This window comes from Miscanthus floridulus, chromosome 4 (assembly GCF_019320115.1).
Source record: "Miscanthus floridulus cultivar M001 chromosome 4, ASM1932011v1, whole genome shotgun sequence".
Taxonomy (NCBI): domain Eukaryota; kingdom Viridiplantae; phylum Streptophyta; class Magnoliopsida; order Poales; family Poaceae; genus Miscanthus; species Miscanthus floridulus.
This window is the reverse complement of record NC_089583.1, coordinates 49,234,112-49,253,087: the sequence shown is the minus strand read 5'-3', so window position 1 is coordinate 49,253,087 and position 18,976 is coordinate 49,234,112. Positions and strand designations below refer to the sequence as shown.

The 18,976-nt window shown below is 42.2% G+C and overlaps 1 protein-coding gene and 1 pseudogene across 1 annotated transcript; one reads left to right on the top strand and one right to left on the bottom strand.

The window, feature by feature from the left end:
- The window catches only part of LOC136549690 (uncharacterized), a 31,426-nt pseudogene extending 13,351 nt beyond the window's left edge, over window positions 1–18,075 (bottom strand).
- Window positions 1,635–5,358, top strand: LOC136549691 (uncharacterized). The gene is made up of 2 exons (XM_066541070.1): window positions 1,635–4,082; window positions 4,185–5,358. Exon 1 carries the CDS (start codon window positions 2,943–2,945, stop codon window positions 3,939–3,941), a length of 999 nt encoding a protein of 332 aa, XP_066397167.1. The 5' UTR covers window positions 1,635–2,942; the 3' UTR covers window positions 3,942–4,082; window positions 4,185–5,358.
- Window positions 18,076–18,976: the final 901 nt, after the last annotated feature.

Below are 18,976 nucleotides of genomic sequence, written 5' to 3'. Positions count from 1 at the left end.
AGGAGACATAGGATGCAACACTATTTTTCGATCATGGTATAGAAACGAATATTGATTTGATCTACCATGATGCATCGAATCTCTATCAAATTGCCATGGTCTACCTAGCAGAATATTGCAAGCTTGCATAGGCACAACATCACATTCAACAATATCTTTGTATGATCCGATGGCAAAATCGATTCGCACCAGTCTCGTTACCTTTGCCTTACCACTGTTGTTCAGCCATTGGATGTAGTAGGGATGGGGGTGTGGTTTGGTGGTGAGGGCGAGCTTCTGTACCATGTCGCTACTTGCCAAGTTGTTGCAGCTACCTCCATCAATGATCATGCGGCACGAACGCTCCTTGATGACACACTTTGTTTGGAATAAAGTGTGTCGCTGATTTTGCTCCGCCTTCTCCATTTGTGCACTAAGCACTCGCTGTACAATCAAGCTCTCATAGTGCTCCACGTCACCTGCATTAATGTGTTCTTCTATGTGTTCCTCACTACCTGCATAGTCAGCCGCAAGCAATGCAAGTGTATCTTCATCAAAATCACTAGCGGATGAACACTCACCATCATCTTTGACAATCATAACACGCTTGTTTGGGCAGTCACGCATCATATGGCCATATCCCTTGCACCGATGACATTGTATGTTGCTTGTTCTACCTGTCGATGCCACGGATGAAGTACTGGCAGCCGGCTTTTGCGCTGTCTTCGCTACTGAATTGGTGGGGGCAGCTCGAGTCTTATCACTAGATGATGGCGTAGGAGTACGTGTAGACGGAGTTGTAGACGTGCGCGGCTGCCATGAACTAGCTTTCCCTGCAGAAACATTAGTCCTTGCGCTAGCACGTCGTCCCTGCACTTCCCGTTCAGCTTTACAAGCAAGATGAAACAGTTTGGTTACGTTATTGTATTCTTTGTAAGCGAGGATATCCTGAATTTCCCGATTTAACCCACCTAAAAATCTAGCCATAGCAGGTTCCTCATCCTCCTCTAATTTACAACGCAACATACCCGTTTGTAATTCCTGATAGTATTCTTCTACACTTTTAGAACCTTGTCTCAATTGCTGCAACTTATTTATCATATCACGGGCATAGTAAGATGGGACAAATCTAGCTCTCATGGCTCGTTTCAGCGCATCCCAAGTTTTAGGTATGTTATTAGGATTTTTCTTGCCATATTCAATCCACCAAACAGAAGCAAAATCTGTGAACTCACTAGTAGCAGCCCTAACACGTGTGTTCTCAGGAAATTCATGGCATGCAAACTTTTGATCAACAGCAATCTCCCAAGTAATGTATGCATCAGGGTCATATTTACCATCAAAAGGAGGTATTTTAAATTTAATCTTACTGAAAGCATCATCATTATTGTGTACCTCGCGTCGGCGACGGCCACCCATACCTCTACGGTTGTGACGTAGGCGACGTCGATCACGAGTGTCTCGATCATCATGTTCAGTATCACCTGTGTATTCTTCATCATAACTACCATCCTCTCGATCTTCCTCTTTTCTTCTTTATGCTGGTCTTTATCATTGTTGTGGAGGTCATCAAAACGCCTCAGCAGAGCAGCAAGGCTTTTGTCCACACTAGCAATGGACTGCTCCAAACCTGCAAGCTTGTTGTTTGCGGCAATCTGCGTAGCCTCCAACTGCCCAAGTTTGTCATTTGTCACCTGCAAGTCATTATCAAGTCCCTCCGTGTGCAACTTCACTTTCCTTTCAAAATGTTGTATGATGCCCTTTGTGCGAGGCGAATGGGGAATTTGGTTATCTTCGTCGGTCCCTGGCATGGTTCAAAGACAAAGACAACAAGAAGACAAGTGAAGAAATAAAAGCCCTACAACTACTAGGATGTAGCTACAGCAAGTCGCTCACTCCACCTATTACACAAGTCCTTACCAGTTCTTACCTTGCTCGACAGGAGGGGTCATCTACCAACAAGTCTGCAGCAATGGATGAAGTGTATCGGTGCCGCAGCACGAGACCTGTCAAGCTGTAGAATATGTGGAGCTATAGGTGGGCTGAAACAAGGAACGAACTAGCACCACGTTAGTTACAAAAAGCAAGCTGAATAATCGTTCAACCGGCGGTACTGTGCTGGTCCTAGTCTAGACCGTGCTAGAGACGCGAGCCTGGACACAAAGGAGAGCACAACACACCACCCGAAGTGAACGAAAAATCTCTAAGATCAGCCCCTTTCTCTTCTTTTCTTTTGCTTCTTTCTCTTTTTTTCTTTTTTTTTTGAATAATTTTTTTTTCAGGGGCCACTCAAAACTAATTATATGAACAAGAACACTCCCAAAGAGTAACTCAGCACACACACTTTTTCCGAAAGGGCAGGAGTAACTCAGCATACACACTTCTCTCTCTCTCTCTAGAGTAAGCCACTCGTTTAGATATGAATACTTGCTGCGTGGTTCGTTTGATATTTGTAGCACAGGGTGAACTGATTCCTCGTCCGATTGGAACTTCCAATTCTACTCGGACTTGGCCAACAGCGAGGAATACCCAATTTCTTGATCCGACTCAAACTTGAAAACCTACTTGGATTCGGCCAACAGAGAGGAACAGCCGATTCCTTGTCCGATTCAAACTTCAAACCCTACTTGGATTCGGCCAACAGAGAGACTATATGATAGCGCGTGTTGTGATAGAATGTGACAAGAACTCGAAACTCTAAAGGACTAAAACTAAGACCAGCAACTTGACACAACCGATGCAACCGACGACTCAACAAACCCTAACTAGGTAGCACTAGCCACGGCCCAAAGGTCTATAGGATTGTAGGAAACTAATCTACTATTTTTTTGGCTTTTTTGGACTGTAGGAAAAATAAAAACAGCGAAGAATTACAAGTCTCTCACCGATAAACCTTGCTCTGATTACCAGTGAATCTGTGCACCAATTGTGCTAATGGAACCTCCTTCATCAGCTCTAAGGAGATGTCACATGTCTCACATACCAGTGAGGTCATCTTTGATCTTATGGACAAAGCAATTGAAGAGATTGGTCCAGACAATGTGGTGCAAGTAGTGACTGACAATACCTCTAACAACATGGGAGCAAAGAGGCTATTGGAAGAGAAGAGACCACACATATTTTGGACCTCTTGTGCAGCTCACACAATCAACCTTATGCTCCAAGGAATTGGCAACTTGACTCGGTTCAAGAAGGTGGTTGACCAAGCAAAGGCATTTACCATATTTGTCTATGGCCACACAAGGACATTGGAGTGCTTGAGATACTTCACAGAGGGGAAAGAGGTAGTGAGGCCAGGAGTGACTAGGTTTGCTTCAAACTTTCTCACTTTGAGTAGCATGCAAGAGAAGAAGGACCAGTTAAGGAAGATGGTGGTTCATAGTAGGTGGGACTCATTGAAGGATGTGAAATCAAAGAAAGGAAAAGAGGCAACAGCAACTATATTGAGTCTAAGCTTTTGGAAGGATGTGAAGCTAACATTGACTGTTTTTGAGCCATTGGTCAAAGTCCTCCGTTTGGTTGATGGGGATGTGAGGCCATCCATGGGTTTCCTTTATGGACAACTACTAAAGGCAAAGAGACAGATCAAAGAGGCCTTTAGAAATGTTGAGGCTCGGTTCAAGGATGTAATAGCTGTTATTGACAAGAAGATGAATGGAAGACTTGATTCTCCATTGCATTTGACAGCCTATTTGCTGAATCCTCACTATAGCTATAGTGACCCATCAATCTTTGATCAGCCCAAAATATCAGAAGGGTTTATATCCTGTGTTGAGAAATTTTTTTATCATGATGAGGACATGCAGCATATGGCTGCCAACATTGAACTAAAGAAGTTTCAGAATAGAGAAGGACCCTTTAGCAAGAAGCTTGCTAGGAATTTTGAAAAGTTTAATTACAACCCAGGTAGAGGTACTTCCTATGGCTCATGGCTGTTTGTTGTTTGCTGTTTTCTAAACTAATAAAGGTGTTTTTTTATTTCAGCATCATGGTGGAGACTGTATGGATATGAAACACCAGCTTTACAGAAGATGGCTACAAGGATCCTATCTTTGACATCAAGCTCTTCTGGTTGTGAAAGAAATTGGAGTGGGTTTGAAGGGGTTAGTACCTAACTACCTATCTATTATGAACATTTCTGTTTCAGGCTTTCAGCAGCATTACAATTTAATTGTAGAACTGAGAATGCTCTTTTTAAATTGTAGATACACACTAAGAAGAGGAATAGGCTTACTACAACCCGCCTCAACAAGCTAGTGTATATCCAATTCAACTCCAAGCTGCTTAGTAAGAGAGAAAAGATCAAGTCAAACAAAATCACTGAGATACTTCAGTCTAGTGATACAACTGAAGCTCAAGGTTTTCTCCAAGAGAGTGGGGATGATTGTGCATTAGCTGACTTTAGAGATGGGGAGGAAGATGAGATGGAAGGTACCGGGATACCTTGGTCTGTCATTGGAGAGGCAGTGGGAGCAGATGAACAGCTTGAGCTGCGTAGAAGTGCAAGAGTGAGGGAGCTCTATGAAGGAGAAGAATTTGAGTCTGAAGAAGAAGAGTATGACGATGAGGATGTGAACTACAATGACGAAGAAATATGAACTGCAGCTTGTATTGTACTGTCCTTTAGTTATAAATTGTGTTGTGCAGCTTGTATTGAACTACAGTGAGTGAGGGAACTATGTGCTTGTGCTGTCCTTTATTTATAAATTGTGTTGTGCACTTGTATTACTATCCTATCCACTTGTATTGTAATTACCAGCTGCTGATATGGTGTGCTCATGGATGGGAGGCTGCTGAAATCGTCCAGATAAGTCACAACTTAGTGTTTTCTATTTTTTTGGATGACCAGCTAGCTGTCTATTGACTAATTTACTAACTACTAGCTGTCAAAATGTGTTGCAGGAGGCAGGAGCTAGGAACATGCAAGAAAGCAAGAGTAAGCCAGCTAGGAATCAGATATGTCTACTGCCCTCTTTTTCTACTTACTCATTACTGTGACTCATATAGTCATATATAGTAGTTATATACATATATATAGTTATATACATAATATATATATAATTTATGGCTATATTGCCAAAATGCCTAGGAGCGCCTAGGACCGAGTACTCCCGACTAGGCGCTAGGCAATGGGTCAGCGCCTAGATTCCGCCTAGCGCCTAGCTGAACTTTGGATATAAGGTTTATCTTCATTCGATTTCATAAGAAAAATTTATGAATTGTGTTGATATAAGATACCACCTGATATATGGGCCCAACAAGGCAAAACCACTCAATGAAATCACCTAAGTGGTAGATCAAACGATTTTTGATAGATAGGGGGATAGTATATCTAGTTTGTAGGTCAGGGGATGAAGTAGACACTTCTAAACATCAGGGTGAAGTAGACACACTGCTAAACGTTAGGGGGGGGGGGGGGGGCATATAGACTTTTTTTCTTAAATATAAGTGATAAAGGCTTATCTCTAGGCCAACCGCTGAAATATTGTTGCTTGCTACAGCAGCACATCAATACAGTACCACACCTGGTCAGTACTCATAACACTAGTACACAGATTTTGAGGAATCAGAGTTGTCAGAGTAAGCTAGCAAGTTGAGAAAACCTACTGAAACTGAAAGCCACCTTTTGAGAATTCAGTGTTGCTTAATTAGAATTGTTGATAATCTCTTTAGATAAATATATAGTTCTGTGAGATGCAATTGTAAGTCTATACTTCTTAATACTTATGGCAACATGCCAACATGTGTACTTCTGTGAAATTTGCTTAAAATTTTTTAAGGTATCATATATTCAACCCCATTAACAAAAATGAGAGCAATTCTCAGCATGTGGTTTTTTTTTCTGAAAAATCAATGTATGGAATGACAGTACATGGAGAAGCGACTGTACCTTGTATCCAAAACATTTCCCATAAAAACTCTCTTCTTCGCTAGCAGAGCTAGCCTCCATTGTGCATTGTTTTCCTTGGCTCGAAGATCATGTTGATACTCAGCCACAGAAGCAGAAGAAATCAGTACCCAAACTGCTATATCTTCTCTAGGTGGCGTCATAAAGTTCTCCCTGTCATTTTTTCTGGACAAGTCACTGACTGTGATCTCTTGTAGCTTTTTATCTATATTATCAACTGGAACATGAATAATATCCTCCTGCAGACTACAGAAGCCAACTGGCAGAATCTGGAAGACTGTTTCCTGGAGCTGCAAAAGTTGCCAATAGTGTGCGCTTGGAGATGTCCCTAAGAAAATTATTTAATTTCAAATCATGTCTCTTATATGAAGCCGATTATCAAAAATAAGCATGTTTAAAGGCTAATTGAAACTCATAGAGTACAGGTCAACTCAACTTGTCAACATGCACAAATGAACACATGGTTATATTGTTATGGCGTGATGTTGTTAACATGATTCACTTCATAGCAGAGTCAAGCATCATTGTAGCATTTTTGCGGACCATCTTTCAAGCTTGTTAATACTTAAACACAAAGTAAGAAGAATATGAATTGTAAGTGCATTGGTCCTTTCAGAAACCAGAATATTAATTTCACTTTGAGAATGTACTGAGAGCCTGAGTACTCGAACGTAATTTCAACCACATTGTCATCCGCAGTCAGATGGGTCAGTAGGGTTAGATCCAATATCCCAATCCCCTTCTATCCCTGAGTAGGGTTAGGGTTGAGGATAAGTAAAGGAGATGTATCATTAAAGGAAGCAAGAAGAAATAGATCCAATATCCCAAATCCCCTTCTATTCCTGCCCTTGTGGTCTAACTGCCACCTGATGGCTGGCTGATGTCCAGCAGCTTGCATCCAGATTCGTGTTCATAATGCACATCTTTCATGTTCCTCCTCTTTCTCAATTTTTGCTGGGTGCAGGCCCAAGGCCTGGAGGTAGGGCATTCACCCTTGAGCAGCCTGCCTGTCAATGCTGCCATCAAGTGTCTGAGACTGATTGGGAGGGAACAACTGGAGACTAATTTTCTCATTCCTTAATCATCATCATCAACAACAACAACAACAAAGCCTTTAAGTCTCAAACAAGTTAAGGTAGGCTACAGTTGGAACCCAGCAGAAGCAATCAAGGTTCAGGCACGTGAATAGCTGTTTTCCAAGCACTCCTATCTAAGGCTAAGTCTTTGGGTATATTCCATCCTTTCAAGTCTCTTTTTATTGCCTCTACCCAAGTTAACTTCGGTCTTCCTCTGCCTCTCTTCACGTTACTATCCTGGCTTAGGATTCCACTACGCACCGATGCCTCTGGAGGTCTCCGTTGGACATGTCCAAACCATCTCAACCGGTGTTGGACAAGCTTTTCTTCAATTGGTGTTACCCCTAATCTATCACATATATCATTGTTCTGGGACGTGTTGCACTAAGACATAAGGAATACATATAAAACTCTTGCTTTGGGAAAATAACTCCCCCCGGTGGGTGTTGCACTAAGACAAAATAAGTCGTCCACAAGAAAACCCCCCAGACCCCAACTACCAGGACGTGCCACTGACTGCCAGGAGGCACCTGCAGCCACGTATTTTGCTGTAACAGTCAATAGACCACATATTTCTCATAGTGGCAAGGGGGGTTTTTTTTTAACCTAGCCTGTGGGGAGTCGAACCCAGGCCTGCTGGGTGCTACTAATTCACTACAACCACTAGGCTGCAGCCTGCAGGCCCGTTTGCATCTCATCTCTATTCTCCATATACATAATACATCACATATCTATCTCTATATACATGATACATGGACAACTTGGCCACTAACATTATTTCCTTCAACAATGAATCCCTAAAAATACACAGCTAACATGATTAAGAAATTATGATATATGCCTGCAGGTAAGGAATTTAAGAGATGACATTTCAACTAACTAGATGCAGGTTATAGTAATCGTCTAGCTAGTTCTTGCAATGCTGCTGGAACCACACACATAATAAGTATGTTCTGATCTATTCGTTAATATGTTGCTAGTTCCTCCCATTTATGAAGCATATCTTATATTTCTGAAGCATATACTATATTCTCCCATTTGATCAACTTACTTGTATATGGACTCGGAATTTCAGACATAATATAACTGGTCTCAAAACTGTTTACATGATAACATATATGGGACCGAGCTATGAATATTTTAGCCTTTTAGCATCTCAGAGCAAAAAAAAGGCACAATTTTAGTAAAAATTGCTGTTGTTAATTACTCCCTCCATTCTAAATTATAAGTCAGTTCGGGCAACCAGAACGACTTATAATTTAGAATGGAGCAAGTAACTTTTAGTGTCACCATTTTCTTGCTCATCCAGTTTCTGTAAATGATATGCGAACAGTGACAAAATCTCTTTACCAAGCACTGCCAAAAAGAAATTGAAATACAATGCGAACAAATCCATCCATTTAAGAAACAGAACAGAAAAAAGACATTTCCATTTCTTTTAATGATCGGATGGATGGGGGAATGATGGTAAGGATGGCAGCGGATCGGGTTCAGGCAGATATCCGCGGGTTTTGGGTCCTCGGGTTTCGGTTTCGGGGCCTGATTTTCGCCCACGGTTTTTCGGGTTCGGATACCCGAAATGCTGCGGTTTTGGTGCTGATCTTTAATTCCACCCACAGAGCTCCATCGGGCCCTGAAAGATTCAGCCCACTAGTAGCCCAACTAGCAACCCTAGGTATATAAGATCCCTCAGCCCTCTCCCGCACCCACCCAGCGCCGCACGCCGCACCCAACCACGCACCTCTCCGCTTCTCTCTCTCTCTCTCTCGGTCCTCAGATCAGCGCTTGCAGCTCGTCCTCAGGCCCTCGCATTCGCGACCTCGCCTAGTGCCCAGTCACAGCAAGCAGAGGAGCAGCTTCCTGCGCCACCACCTGCACCCACCGGTCACAGCAAGCAGAGGACTAGAGGAGCAGGGGCCAGCACGTCCAGCCAGAGCAGGTGCCACCCCACGCTTCCAGCAGGCGGCAGCGCGGCGCCCCCAGCCCCCAGCCGCAGACCTGCAGGCGGCGGCGCGGGCCGCGCTGCGCCCCCCAGGCCCAAGACGCCGGCCCACAGGCGGCGACGCGGGCCGCGCGGCGCCCCCAAAGCCACAGCCACAAACGCGCAAGCGGCGGCGCAGCGCTCCCCAGGCAGCGGCTCATCGCATAGGGCCAAGCGGCCAGCACATCCTCACGGATTCTCGGCTCAATGTTTCAGGTTTTGGATAATCCGTTGGGTTTCGGGGATCCGCGGGTTTCGGTTTTGGTTTCGGGGATGGATTTCCACACGAATTGTTGTTCGGGGCGGATTCGGGTTTTCAGTTCGGGTTTCGGTTTTGGGTGCCCAGAGACTCCACCCGATCCGAACCCGCCCCGTTGCCATCCTTAAATGATGGAGAGATGTCCCAGACTATTGTAACTGAAGCTGTCTCTATGATGGTAGACAGAGTGATTGACCCCACTTATATGCGTATTAATGACAACACCTCAATGCACCCCATCATTGGACTTAAACAGAGGACATTATATTTGACTTAATCTATGAACCTTAAGATCATTTCTTCTGTGTGCTGCAACACTAATTCTAGAAAATTCTATGCCAAATTGACACGGGAAGACATCTTGCATGAGAGAGGGCTCAGATCATTTCTTGTATTCTCTCCCCTCCACATTGTAATTTATATGACAAGCATTTGGATATAACTGGCATGAAGCATTCGAGATGCACTGACCAAATCCCTAACAAAGATAACTACCACATCAACAATGACTGCAATAATTCCCTTTGGCACTGCACAATACACAAGTGGCAAAACTGAGATACTAGAGCATACCACAAACAAAAGCCACCTTCGCCATCATGGCCAATAATGAGAGATGTGCTTTTTGGCATCCTTCGAAGCTCCAGTACAGGACCCATGTTACCCAAACTAGGAATCACATACTGCTCAGATATCTCACTGTGAACACAAAAAAAGGAATAGATTACACCTATCAAGAGTTAGTATGGATATCTAAATCAAGTTTACGGAGAACTCCTGCAGTAAATATGATTCCAAATCATGATGGTAATGCCTAAGCAAAAGGAAGTACAACCATGGACATGGACACATGGTGCATGATTAATGCATCACAGAAATACTGAGACACTTGAAAAACGTTAAACAATGTGCTTAGCATGTGTTCATTAGAAAGACTAGGACATCCACAAGACAACCAAATAGGTACTCAGAGCAGAACTGTTTTTCCCAGACTTCTTCAATTTGCACTCTAAATGAAATAGCTTTCGATATATCCTGCTATAGCTTTTATAGCTTCCGAAGGAGGCTACCGCTAAATGCCATAGCCCGCAATTTAAAACCTTGAACCCAACAGATTATTAGAAACTCTTATCTTTTATTTAATACCAATACTTTTTCATAAGACATGATTTATTGACAAATTTGAGTGCATCAAGTGAGTGGTGTGTCCGAAGTCTTGGCTAATGTAAGGTTCTGATTTCTATTGCACAGGGAATGTACTCTAATTTTCTTCATTTCAAACATATAAATAGATTGCTATAATATTTCCAATAGAGCACAACCATTCAATCCAACCTTTTAACATGAAAAGTAGATGATTACTAGAATATTGTACTTTGCACATAGTAAAATTGTAATTTAAAAAAAGAGGTATTAAAACATGAGATGGAAAGGGACACATATAATGTTGATACTACAGAAAATATGTACCTCCACCCATCGACCATTTCCCAGATATGCAAGTTTCTGCTAGCTTCAGCAGCTACAATGTAATTTGGTTCGAATATCAGAATGCACGACACTGTCCCATAAGGCATCAAATTGGTTACAACTGAAACATAACCCAAGATAACAGATACAATTTTTAAAGAATTATCTTCGCATTGGCCCAAGTTGCACACCGAGCACAAGCAATCAATGTTTTGCATCCTGTCGATAAGAATATTTAATCAGCACCAGCATAAGGTATACTCCCTCTGCCCACAAAAGGATGCAACTACAGGATTTGTGCAAGTCAAACTAGATTAATTAACTTTGACCAAGTTTATCGTTTAAAGTATTAACATTTATTATGTCTTCAACTAGGTTTACTATGAAAATATATTTCATAATTAAATTAATGGAACTTATCTTATATAATAAATGTTTGTACTCTTTTATACAACTTTAGTCAAACTTCAAATCATTTGACTTCTCGAAAAGTGAGAATTGCGTCCTTTTGTGGACCGAGGAAGTATATACAACATTTTCCGGCATGTCACTAAGGGATTATTATGATTACAACCTGCAAGAAGGTATTCTGATGCTGCTCAGGAGGACCAGAAACTGGCCATCAGGTGTAAAATGCAAACCAGATCTTCCAGACGGAAACTGAAAAGAACAGAAGTGCAAGGAATTTAGTGCAATGTTGCATCACCCGGGGGAAAAAAACTGTGCTCACAGAAAATTCTTACATTTCCTGTTGAAGAATGGTCCAAGGTGGGTAGTACAAGGGGAGTGTAACCAACAAAACATGGTGGCGCATCTTTCTGGTCTTTAGGAGTGACAGTGTAAACATAAAGGAATCTTTGGCAGCTCTCCAAAAGGCCACACAATACATAAATATAGAAGCTGTTATGATTTCTAGCATTTAACATGACAGACAAGACAGGCATTGGGTGCAGGTAGCATCCCACCAGCTCTAGGTGATGATCTGACCTTCTTGCTTGTGTTCTTGTGTATGCAGATACTAAACCATGTGTACAATTGGTCATAGAAAGGGCATTATCTGGTTGGTGATGAAAAACATCATTTTCACCCTTTGGAGGTATGTGTTCACAAACATTGCCTTCCCCACATACAGATAGCATCGTGTTCTTATTACCATTTTTACATCCAATTTGACATTCTTCCACTTTGCCAAGCGAATTTCCTTTATCTGCTTTAACTCCGTCACCAACAGGCCAACCTTTAGTGGTGCTTACTCTTTGTGACCCATCACTAGAATGCATGCCTTTGTCTGATGACTCAAAAGGAACATGTTTGTCAACAAACTCAACATTCTCAGAATGAAAACTAGTATTATCATCAGATTTTGTACATTTATAGCTTACACTACGGAACCTATTTTCCTTCTGATCAATTTCTGGCACTTCAGTATGATGTTGTTCATCTCGCATGACCAACAAAGATGATTTTGCCTCACTCGCAGGTGGCAAAATCAAAGTTGAACTCACATCACGCTTACCCCACTTTACAACATCATTATGTGCATTAGAATGAACTGGAGCAGGCAAGATATTTGCTAAACACTCCTCATTCCTCGAAACTGCTGAACCATGTCTAACAAAAGCTTGTGCACAAACATCAACTGATCCATTACCAGTGTTCTTGTGGTATGAAACATCCACCGAAACTGATGAGTCATTTTTTATAACATTTGTAAGCTCCTTAAATTGCTGCTCAGATTGTTTAACATCGCCATTAAACTGGTTGTAGTTTCCAGGGTTGGAACTATCTTCCCCACCGAACTCATCCTCTAGACAAGCAACGAGCGAATCAGACAAAATATATTGTCCATTTTCATGATTGTATACCACATCAGGTGCATTTTTGCCATTATGTACACTCGCCTGATACTCAAAAACTTCACCTTTGCCATTTAGCAACTTCAACTTCTCATTAGGTCCCCTAGAGCACACATCCTCAGGATAATGATGATGATTACCTATTGATTTCTTCGTATTGTCACCCAAAATTTGTGCATCATCCTCAAAACTATCTGCAACAACATAACCACTCATCTCATCTAATTTAACCACTGAGTCATCATTTCTGCAGTCATCATTGGCAAAGCCATTTTTAACCATGTCATGATGAGATCCTGCATGGTCACACATTCCAAAACTATTTTCATTTGTACCTTCAACCATAATTGTTGGTACAGTTACACCTGTTCAAAACAAGGAATTATTCAGAGCCGTAGCTAACTTACAGAAGAAAAGGATCATCAGTCAGAAGTTACAAAAGTCCAAACTATGTTTTCTGTAGCCTTCTTGCTTGGCTATAGAAAGTTACCCTTATCAAAAGAAAAAGGAATACCATTTTAACTACTCTAATTAATCAAATTTTCCATGAAAGATATATTTCCACAATAACAAATCCTCAAACAAAGATATATTTCGACAAGAAAACTAAAATTAGTTACCATGGCAGCAACTATCAGATGGATTGTAAGCTGAAACTGTTTTCGCCGAAACAGTAGAGGTTTCTTTATTTTTATGCTTGGATTTCTTCCTTTTGTAAGTTTTCATGAGAAGGGGAATAGCTTGGGGAAGCAAAATAGACATCATAGACTTTGCTACTTCCTTCTCAGCCAATTCTATATTAGACTTTTCAGGGCTCCAATAAGAACCAGAAGATAAACCAACTTGTTGAGATGAAACTAGGGAAGGCTCTCCCAAATTATCATCAAGAGAAGTGGATTGTGCGTTGTTAGGGACTTCTTCCAGCAATGGAAGGGCACATCTTGAATCAGAGACATCTTGCAAAAGTGCTCTACCTACAGTATCTCCCTTGAACATTTAAAAACAGAAATCATTAATTCATTATCAAATAATGGCCCAACACAGAAGTAACAGTGTGGCACTGCAATCCACGAGTTACATGCATGAGGATGATTAACCAGCTCACAACTGAACTTTAAGAACTTGCACTAATTTGTTTAACATCCTGACTGTGGTACAGATTAATAATTTTTTTAACAGTGATAACAAGAAAATTTTGTACACAGCCATGTTATTGGTGAAAAGAAATATGCAGGCAATAAAAAGGAGTGTGTTCTCGCCAAAAGGTGGTGAAGTATATTGCCCACGTTTGTAAACAATCTTAAGCTGAGGCGACAACTTCATTAAACAATGCCGGAGGTGCAGTCAGTAAACAAGGCTATGTAACTAATGAAGAAAATAAAGCAAAGCAATATTGTGCATTATTTAAAAAAATCCTATGGAATTTTATAGCACAATCCCTGATTACTGAAGCTACAAAGAAGTACCCACGTTGTCTCACATGAACTATTTAGCATTAAACAAGTGAAAGGAAGTCCACTAGAGCATACAAGATTCAAAAATTAGATGATAATTACGAACAGGCCAGATAAGCCATGATGTAACTTATTTCTAGTTGACTGACAAAACCATTGCGTGACATATCCATGATTAAACACCAACTACACTTCAAGGGGGAAGCGGGGGTTTAAAGAAAGAGGAGCTCAGCTTACTTCATTTGTATTTTTATGTGTGGATACATTGCACTTATCAACTGAAGTTAACATGTCCGGGCAGTGGACTATCAAGGTATTTTCCACCTGGCTGGGCTCTATACTTCTTTTAGGAGTTACACTTTCCATGCCTAAGCAAACGGATAGATCTTCAGCCTCAGAAACATCAGATGCATCTTTATTATGAACTAAATGTGCACCAGCCTCCAAAGCGGCTTCACAAGGCAGGTTAAGTTCAATTGCTCCAGTTGAATCTACTATAAGCTCACGTAGCAATCTCTGAATAGATGCATTTTTTAACCCAAAAAGCTGCATAGGAGTAGGACAAGAGCAAACATGATTATAATTTGGTTATAGTACACAATATTAACAGAGTGTAGTTACCCCTGTTCAACTTCTATTCAAGAAAATAGTCAAGCTACTGCTTATTGATCACATTTCCGTTTCCTACAGGAATAAAATATTTGGATTCCTGTGGTACAATTAGTGTATGTGCCAGGGCTCTTGAGTTTTTGTTCTCGATTGCCCGAATGAAAGTTTCGATCATTATGTGTGCATGCCCCCTCCCTTTCCTTCGGTGAGCAAAAAGCAACTGCTCTTACGCTTGGGGATACATACTTAACTGCTGTGGAGGAGTCAGGGTTAGACTTACAACCACAGCAATACGGGTTCATCAGAAGCCGCACGATCCAAGATTGCTTGGCTTGGTGATTTGAGTATATACATCAGTGCAAGCAATCAGGGCGCGAAGTGATAATTTTGAAGCTGGACTTTGAGAAAGCGTTCAATACGATTGAGCACCCGGCAATCCTCCAAATGCTAGAGCACATGGGTTTCCCGCAGAGATGGATCAACTGGATCAGCAGTATTCTATCCACTGGAACCTCAGCTGTCATCCTGAATGGAGTACCAGGCAGAAAATTTAAATGCAGAAGGGGTGTCCGTCAGGGAGACCCCCTCTCCCCGTTGATCTTTGTCTTGGCCGTGGAGCTGCTTCAGATCTTGATAAACAGAGCAGCATCGCAGGGTCTCCTCTGTCCTCCAATTCCCCAAGGAAATGCTGATTACCCCATCATACAGTATGCCGACGACACGCTGCTTATCATGCAGGCAGACGCCAGGCAATTATTTTTCCTGAAGGCACTGCTCAGAAGTTTTTCGGACTCCACGGGACTTAAGGTCAACTATTCCAAATCTCAGATGCTACCGATCAATGTCTCCCAAGACAGAATGCAGATCTTGGCCAACACATTTGGATGTCAAATAGGAACGTTCCCGTTCACATACCTCAGACTACCCATGGGCACGACAAAGCCACGCGTGGAAGACTACACTCCTCTGATGGACAAGATCGAGCGTAGGTTAACCGCTTGTTCATCCCTGCTATCCTACTCTGGGAGGCTTCAAATGGTCAACTCGGTGCTCACAGCGACAGCCACTTATGCAATGTGCACGCTGAAACTCCCGAAAGGTGTGATCGATAACATAGACAGAGCTCGTCAGCAATGTCTATGGAGAGGCTCAGATATGACAAAGAAAGGAGGGAACTGGGCTGCTTGGCCCATGGTAAGAAAGCCCAAGAGCAAAGGAGGTCTAGGTGTCATCAACCTGAACGTGCAGAACGATGCCCTCCTTCTCAAACATCTCCACAAGTTTTATAACAAAGTGGATGTGCCATGGGTCAACCTCGTTTGGAGTAAGTACTACACTGATAAAGTGCCGCATGCTACAGAAGTCGGATCATTTGGGTGGAAGGATGTACAGAGGTTGAGCCCTATTTTCAGAAATATTGCTCGATGTTCCCTCGGCGATGGCACGACTGTCACCTTCTGGGACGATCTCTGGTCAGATGATGAGGTATTAGCGCATCGCTTCCCCAGGCTTTTCTCTTTCGCCAGGAATCCAAACATAAGTGTCAGTGAAGTTATGTCTGCTGAAGATTTAGACACTCTCTTCGTTTTACCGATCTCACAAGAGGCTTTTGAGGAACTTGAAACGCTCGGTGATTTCCTACAGTTGCAAGCATTTGATGAAGAAAGTAGACATACTTGGACATATCAATGGGGCAATGCAACTTATTCCTCGAGTAAGTTCTACAAGCTAGCTTTCCAGAACCTGCCGGAGCACCCAGTCTTCTCTTGGCTCTGGAAATCCAAATGCACGCCAAGAATTAAATTCTTTGCCTGGCTAGTCCTAGTTGATAGACTGAACACCAAGACGATGCTCACAAGGAGGAATTTGTTTGATGAAGATGATGAACACTGTGTCCTATGCACGGCAGGGATAGATGAGGATCTGGACCATCTCTTTTTTGATTGCCCTTTCTCCAAGAGGTGGTGGGAGAAGATAGGAATGCAGTGGAACACAGGCCTCAGCTTATACCCGAGAACAGCGCACGCCAGGCAACAGCAAAACATTCCTTTTTTCATGGAGGTAGTGACCATTGCTGCGTGGGAGATATGGAAGATAAGAAATGATAGAGTGTTCAACAATGGCCAAGTCCACGTCAACATTTGGTTTGCAAATTTCAAAAACCAATGTCTGCTTTAGTCGCTTCGTTTTAAGGATGATCTAAGATCAGCCTTTTGTTTTTGGCTTGATGCTTACAGTTAATTCCTGTTGTAAGTTTGTACTGTTTTACCCTTAAATTTATAAATTGAAGTGCTGTGGGGATCTCCCCCACAGTTTTTGCCTTCAAAAAACCATTAGTAGATTAGTCTCCCTCTTATTTAAGCCTTATAAGTCACCCCAAAAATGGAAGAATAACATAGCGCCTCCATTTTGATGCGGTGTAAAATGTTCAGTAACTAGAACCTTAACTAGTTTGCCATCTTGGCAGTGGGCATAAAAAAAGAACCTTGACTTTGACTATTTTGATGGAATGTGAAGTTGTGAAGCAGCTAGAGGTGTGAAACATGCCTCAGCACCATCAATCTTTTGAGGGAAGCTCTTTGTCCTCTGCCAGTTCACTTTAGCCCCAGTCTTTTTCTGGAAGTTCTTCCAAGCGATATCAGGGGTCTGCCCTGTCGCTGAGTCTCCTTCGGTGGATGTAACCTGCAGACTGAGCTTATCAGCACATCATCTATTTCTATAAACATCCGAGCTGAATTGGTGTGGAAGATTCCTCACCAGGAATATTGGACCCTTGGGACCCTGTTGGATTTCCATGGCATAGGATATTCCGGTGAAATGGCGGACAGCATGGTAACCCACTGGGTAAGGGTACCGGTCCTTGCCCTTAGAATAAATTACACATTCCGAATTAGCTAAGCATGGATAAACTACCAAAATAAAAATGACATTACTGTGCACTATTCAGTATGTACCATACCATCTGTAATGACATTCTATGAAAGTAAAGCGTGAGCATATAGCTGGAATTACTGCAGAGCTACGGTTTAGTTTCAAAATTGCGAATGCGCATCCTAGTTCTTGGCTCCTGCTCGAATCCCCAAACTAAGCTGCAGCACTTTAGCCAAGATTCCCCAAATGGACGCCCAATAACTATTAATCCCCAGTACGGGCGCCCGCGAGAGAATCCGCATACCGGGAGAGAGGGGCGAACGAGCAACAAGTCGGGTGAGGCAAAGGGGATTTGAAGGAGAAGGCGAAACCTTATGCCCTAGTTTAGCGGTTTTACCCTCGAGCAGCTCCAGTATTTGCGCTCCCAGTCGTCGCCGCGGTGGTAGAGCGCCCCCGCTGACACGATCTCGATCACGCGGTCGCCCCCCGCGTCATCCGCCGCTGCCATCCTTCGCCTTCTCGCCGCCGAGCACGAGGGCCGCAGCGGGGGTGGTGGGCGGAGGACCGGAAGAGTGGAGTCTCTCCCTCTCCGAGCGAACGCGCGCAAGTTGGGCGGCTCGACGCGCCAAAACGAAACTAGTGAAGCATTTCTTTCGTCAAACGGACCAAAACTGACCCGTTTAGGCAGACCTTCACTTCACCGGTGAAGTCATTTTTTTTTTTTTACTTCATGAACAATTCCACCAGTAGAGTTAAAACGGTTTTGGTAAATTATTTGGCAAAATAGCTTCTTGTGAGAGCATATTTTTAGAGGCCTGAAGCAGGAGCCGGGAAAAGCTTTTTTTTTTTTTTTTTTGGCTCCATCCCACCCTAAATCACTGTGAGAGCATGTTTTTAGAGGCTTCCCAGTAAAGCTATTTCACTTTACCCCATTTGGACAGAAAACAACTCCAAACAACTCCTGAAGCTGATGAAAAAACCCTGCAAAACGGACCTAATACGAACTGTGCTGTGCCGACGTTGGTCCCGTACTCACATGGAACATTGGAACCACACGATTTCAGTTTAATGGCTAACAAAAAATATTTCGTAAGCGCATAAGTGTTGGATAATAGAAAATGTTAATATTTTGAGAATTATTCTATTTAATTATATATAGTGGCATACTAGGAACGTGGATACGTAGTAGCTGCTTCCAACACTCTCCTGAATAATTTCTTCATCATGTAATTAGAGAACTCTAAAATCCAGATGGCAAAACAGAAAGAGAAATAGAATAATAATATGCCATCAAAAACTCATGTCAAAACTAGTACTAAGGAAAAAACGGTGCAATGGCGCTACTAGTGTGGTAAGCATCTCTAAAGGTCTTTCTTAAACTTAATCTCTAATAAATTATCATTTAGAGAGCTTTTGAATAAAAATCATTCTTTATATTTATAGTTTCTTCATATCTTATGCGCACTTTAGATAATCACATTCTACTTTCTATATTTTTACTACCGAGATATTC

Coding starts and splice junctions, on each gene's coding strand:
- LOC136549691 (XM_066541070.1), top strand. CDS start 2,943: ATGTCACATGTCTCACATACCAGTGAGGTCATCTTTGATCTTATGGAC.